The sequence below is a fragment of the Indicator indicator genome, chromosome 33, assembly GCF_027791375.1.
Source record: "Indicator indicator isolate 239-I01 chromosome 33, UM_Iind_1.1, whole genome shotgun sequence".
NCBI classification, from domain to species: Eukaryota; Metazoa; Chordata; class Aves; order Piciformes; family Indicatoridae; genus Indicator; species Indicator indicator.
In genome coordinates this window covers 2,353,969-2,359,968 of record NC_072042.1, presented here as the reverse complement: position 1 = coordinate 2,359,968, position 6,000 = coordinate 2,353,969, and the positions used below count along the sequence as shown (strand labels likewise).

General features: G+C 48.5%; 1 protein-coding gene across 1 annotated transcript in view; it reads right to left on the bottom strand.

Moving 5' to 3' along the window:
* Nucleotides 1-3,852: 3,852 nt before the first annotated feature.
* Nucleotides 3,853-6,000, bottom strand: part of LOC128977593 (lethal(3)malignant brain tumor-like protein 4) — a 44,516-nt gene continuing 42,368 nt past the window's right edge. Inside the window, exon 21 of the mRNA XM_054395181.1 lies at nt 3,853-3,981. Within this exon, the coding sequence (XP_054251156.1) occupies nt 3,853-3,981 (129 nt within the window). The remainder of the gene's footprint in view (nt 3,982-6,000) is intronic.

Below are 6,000 nucleotides of genomic sequence, written 5' to 3'. Positions count from 1 at the left end.
GGGATGGGAGCACGTTCCTGTTCCATCCACGTGTTCCCAGTTCAAGTAAAGAGGAATTTCAGAAGTAAGCCAGCTCCTCACATGACTAGGAGGATGTCAGAAACTTTAAAGCTTTCTGTGGGATAAATCCCTAAGCAGGGCATGAAAGCAGCAAGCAGGAAATCTTCTCCAGCTGAACTAGCTTATCCCCCAGGCTGGATGGTTCAGGGCTTTAGGGTTTTTTTGTTTGTTTTGGGTTTCTTCCCCCTTCCCTTGGGTTGTAGTTTTGTTATCAGTGGTGCCAAACCCTTCTCTCCACCTCTAATGCGATTCATTACCCAGAGCAGAAATTTGCTGCTCCTGGATTACAAACTGAGCACTGGTGATGCCACTGAGACATTTTTAAACAGGAGAATTTCCACCCAGTAGGAAAGGAGGAAATTTGTGATCCTTTTGGATTTCAAACCCATGGATACAGGAACAACACCACCACAAATACCCAGGAGTAAAGATCAGTTTCAGCTGAGAACTGAGACTTCCCCACCACAGCTTAGATTTACCTAAGTGACTCCTGGGCTCTCTTTGGCCAACGCCTGACTTCTGCCACCATTCAGCAGACAACAAAAGCCTCCCAAACCCAGGTGGCATTAACCAGTTTCAGCTCTGCTCACCACACAGCTACAACTTTTGGCTTTCTGCTTCAAAGTGCATGTTTCAAATTACAACAACAAGGCATCAGACAATCAAAGGCATTTGCAGCTCAGCCCAAGGCAAAGGCAGAGGCTGGCAGCAGGGACACGGCCCCGAGCCGTCTGCGACTGCAGCGCTCCCGATGCCAGCACAACCACCTCAGCCAGCAAGGAACTCCTGAGTTATGGGGCTAGAGCTGAGCTAGCTGCTTGAGCTGGGTTTTGTGTCTTCTAAATTTTAGGGAGCTGTATAAGTGAGGCTGGTGAAGACACTGGCAATGCTTCTGCAGACACTGGCAATGCTTCTGCCCCTGCCTGGCAGTGCAGCCGCTGGGTTTTGGCGACTGCAGCTATATTTGGGAAAGGAGTTGCTAATAGATGTGTGCACATTCTTGCTTGCTCTGCAAAGACAATTATTGGGTTGCAAAAAAAGGCACAAGAAGCACATTCCTCCTCCTTCCAGCCCTAAAAAGGTTCCTCCTTCCTCCTTGCTGAGAGCACTACACTCTGTCACTGAACACCCTCCAAGTACGCATTTTCAGCTCTGATCCAGCTGGCTTGGAAGCCTCAAGGATTAAAGATTTCTGTTTGAATAATTTCAGTGACTAGAATCTCACTGCTTGTTTCTCTGATTCTCTTCATCCTCTATCTATATATAGTAAAAGAAGATGAAATAATCTCCTATGTTGCTTTATTGCTGGAGGTGATCTGCTGTCCCCCAACTCACTCTCCCAAAGGAGGGAGGAGAAACAGAAAATCTGGCAGGACCTGCTTGCTAGAAACAAGAGCAAAGTAAAACTACCCTCACCCCACCTGGCTGGGTGTCACAGCAGGGGACACTGGAGCAAAGAAGGACTCAGGGTTATTTAGCATAATACTGAAAAGCCAGGAACAAAACAGTCCAGCCAAGGATCCTCTGCTCCAGTTGTCAGGATCCGATTTAGCTTTGCCTAGAAGGCAACTTGTGTCAGAGGCCAGAACATGCCACTGCTGATTCCACTCTGTACACTGACACTGGAGGTGCAGAGGCAAAAAGGAACCTGACTCTTTGGTGAACATCCTGGTTAGCCTACCACAATGTATTGCAATAAATTAAATTCATACCTTAATTCATACCTTCAGTCCTTAACACTGCATTAAATAGTCTCCTGCAGCTGCCTGGCTGATGTTTAATGTCTCAGCTATTAAATATCTCCCCCCACCCCCAACCCTATCTCCTCTCTGTGGAAGGCTTCAACTCCTCAACACCTTATACAAAAACACAATGCCTGGAGACAAATTGCTCTGTACATGAATGCAGGGCAGAATGGACATCAGCAGTGTGGATTCTGCTCTATTGACAACTTTAAGGAGCTTACTGCCTTAGGCAAGTCACAGAGAGCTCCTCAGCAGCTGGAAGGCTGGACAAAGAACATGGAGTGATGAGGGAAGGAAGGCCAAGGATGTTCCTTGTGTCACTGCACAGTCATGGACAGTGTGTTTGTTCTGTTCCCAACTGCTCCTGGAGGAGCTGCAGGGCTGGGGCTGCAGCAACAGCACTGGTGACAAAGATGCCAACCAGGAAGGAGCTTGAGGTCCCCACAGATGGGTCACACCTCATCATGCAGCACCTAGAGGCTGATGGCAGCCCTCCCCTCTAGCAGCACTGGGTACACACACTCAGGGTTCACACACACAGGGTTCAGCCTGGCAGCTCTGAAGGAAGGGGGGAAAAGGCTTCCCTAGCTCAGCTGCTTCTAGCTACACTCCAGAAAGCCAAACAGTCATCAGGGAGAGTGGCCAGGGGAAGAGTTATGAGCTAGCCAGCTGCCAGGCATGGACGGGAACACTAAGCACAGCCTCAGCAGGGCTTCCACTGGGAGAGGAGGGCTCTGGAATAAGGGTGTGGAAATCCCCCAGCCAGGGCATGGCAGCCCCAAATGCATGTGCATGAAATGGTGCTCTGAAACATTCCTGCTCCCCTCCGGCCAGGAGAGCACAGGCTGCATGCACAGGAATGCAGCCGAAAGCTTTGCTTCCTCCCTGACACAGCTCAGCTCTCTTTGAGCATTCTTAGCTTGTTTTGCTGTCTGCTCAGACCCAGCTCCCCTCCAGTCTCACTCCCCTGCGTGCTCTGCCTGCCTGGCCACTAGAGAGACAGAGGAGCCCTGCTGTGACAGCTCACTGACCCTAGGGTAGCACCGACCAAAGCCCACCTGGAGCCTGACAAGGCCAAAGCACTGAAGTGTTCATGAGTTTTGACTGCTTAAAAAGCAAAGCCAAACTGTTTCTAGGAGCTGTGGCTGTAGCTGCAGGCAGGTGCTGGCCACTGCTGGGGCTCCAACTCAACTTGGCTGGCAGGGAAGAGGACAAGAACAAATCCACCAAACTCCCAAGTGCTCCTGATTGTGCCATTTTGCCATAAGGTGCTCCTGGTCCAGCTGCACAAAAGCACTGATGGGAGAATTACAGCTAAAAGAAATATCTCAATGCCCTGGGGGAGACATCTTCATGAGAGATCTTTGCCCACCCATAGCTTATCTACACAGTTTGTTTCCTGCTCTCTGGTGACACACATGAGAACATTTTGCAGGACACAAGCCATTGATGATGGAAACCATTTGCCTGTGCCATCCTTCTGCTGTGGTATCAGCAGCCCAGTAGCCAAAGGCATAAGGACCAGTAGGAGAAGCTGGAGTTGGAAATCAGTCCTGCAAAGGTCTTGAGTCACAGCGTGGAAGGACACAGGTGAGTTGCTCTGAAGTGCATCTTTTTCCTCCTTCCTTACACAGAGAGGATAAATTACCAGTGCTGGTGATCAGTCAGTCTCTCTTTCAGGCACTATCATTGCACACACAGCAGTACTCAAAGCTTTCCTCTTGCCATTGCAGCTCCACCAATGTTACACCCTGGATTCCCCTTAGAACTGGAGGTTTCTTCTAGATCTCCAAAAGAGATTGATATAGCAAACCCAAATTACAAAATATAATAATAATAATAATAATAATATCCTCTTCTTGGAAGTGAAGCTGCGCTGAATTCCAGACTGTGGCAGGAGTTTTTCATGGCCTCAAAATACTTTTATTAAGTCCTACTTAAAAAGAAAAAAAACCTCAACATCTATCCGAGTCCTACTCTGTCGGTGTTGGAATGCTCTCAGTTGAAGACCTGCCAGTTCCTCCTGGGCTCTGCCAAAGGGCTCTTCTCAGTTGTCTTCTGCAGCCTTGAACATGAGGATGGCATTGTAGATCTTCAAGGCAGGACCCAGCTTGATACCAAGTATTTTAACTAAGTCACTCTGGTTCAGGAGCAGGAAGGCTTCACCATCGATCTGCTAAAGGTTGGAAACACAACATAGGAGGCAGGTTAGGAGACAGGCAGGATCCTCACTGCTGGTGCTTGGCTTAAACAAGGCACTTGGAACTGAGGAATCCAAGTACAAACACAAGTCTGAAACCTTCTGCTTTTCCCACCCCTATATGAACTCCCTCCCAGCCATGCTGCTTTCCAAGAGTCTTTGACCTCATCCACAGACTGCATTGGAAGGGACCCCCCAAGGTCATCTTGTCCAAGCCCCTGCAGTGAGCAGGGACATCCCCCTCTAGATCAGCAGCCCTTTTCCTCTAAGTAGAGAAGCCTGAGTGTGGGCAAGGCTTATGGAGAGACCATGGGGAAGATGCTTGTTCATCAGATGTTCTGTTCCCTGTAACTGCTCTAAAAAGCCAACAACTCTGTCACAAATCCTACAGCCTGTGCACACTCTGTGGCCAGAAATTAGATCAGAAAGTCCAGAACATGAGTCTTCAGGAGGCAGCTATCCAAGAATTAATAGATTACACTGATGTAGGATGACTAGCAACATAGAATCATCATCCCCTGGTGCAGTCACACTGCTATTGCAGAGACTCTTCAGACCCTCTTAAAGCTGCTCCAGCTAAAACTTAAAGCCCAGCACCCTTTTTCTTCTCTTTTTTTTTGGGTCAGCTCTGCTAAAAACCTTACAGGTGAGAAAAATTCCTGAGATGTGAACTTCTGGCTGCTCTCCCAACTAGGAGATGCTATGTCCACAGACAGCAAGCCTCTGTTTAAAGGAGAAACAGGAGGTGCTTGTGAAATTGGTGTCAATGACACTAAATCAGTGTTGATAAAGATGTGCAGGGCAGTGTCAGGAGGACACAGCCAGGCTCTGCTCAGCGATGTCCAATGATAGGACAAGGGGCACCAGCTGCAAGATGGAGCAGAGGAGGGTCCACAGGAAATTAAGGAAAAGCTTTTCTCTGAGAGAGTGACAGAGCCCTGGAACAGGCTGCCCAGAGAGGCTGTGGAGTCTCCTTCTGTGGGGACATTCAAACCTCACCTGGATGCATTGCTGTGTGACCTGCCTGAGGTGATGCTGCTCTGGCAGGGGGGTTGGACTGGGTGACCTTTTGAGGTCCCTTCCAACACCTGACATCCTGTGATTGTGTGAAATGAACTTGCTCAGCACATGGTAAAAGAGATCATGTGCTATATAAGCCAAGACATACAGAAACAATTTATCTATCTGGACTGACACTCTCTTAATCCATCAGCAAGGAGAGAACTCAATTCGATTCAAAGTAGGCAAGGGAGAAAGCTACTACCTGGTGAACATACAAGATGCTCTAGGTTGCAGTGAGTGAAATTGTAACATGTCCTTTTAAGAAGTTAAATTTTTCCTTGGCTTGACAAGAACATCCACACAGACATAAAAAAATATAAACCCCAAAGGCTGCAGGGAAGAAGCCAAAGATGAATGGACACAGACAAATAGTTTGTGTCTCCCTAAGTGATTCCACTGAAGCCCATTTGCAGAGACTGACAATGATCAGGGGGCTGGAGCATCTCTCTTCCAATCATGGGCTGTGGGAGTTGGGGTTGTTCAGCTTGGAGAAGAGAAGACCCAAGGGAGACCTAATAGTAGCCTCCAGTATCTGAAGGGGGCTACAGGAAGGTTGCAGAGGGACTGTTTGCAAAGGCCTGCAGTGATAGGATGAGGGGCAATGGTTTGAAATTAGAGTAGATTTAGATTTAGGAACAAGTTCTGCACCATGAAGGTGGCTGAACACTGGAACAGGTTGCCCAGGGAGGTAGTTGAGGCCCCTTGCCTGGAGATATTCAAGGTCAGGCTTGACAAGGCTCTGAGCAGCCTGATCTAGTGGAGGATGTCCCTGCCCACCACAGGACTGGATGACCTTTGGAGGTCCCTTCCAACCCAAACCATTCTGTGATTCTATGTTCACCAGAGCAGCAGACAACACAGGGCACTCAACTCAGCCAGAGTAACAATTCCTCTGGTTCTGTTGCCTTCCCAGCTAGAACTTGTTTGGTGGAA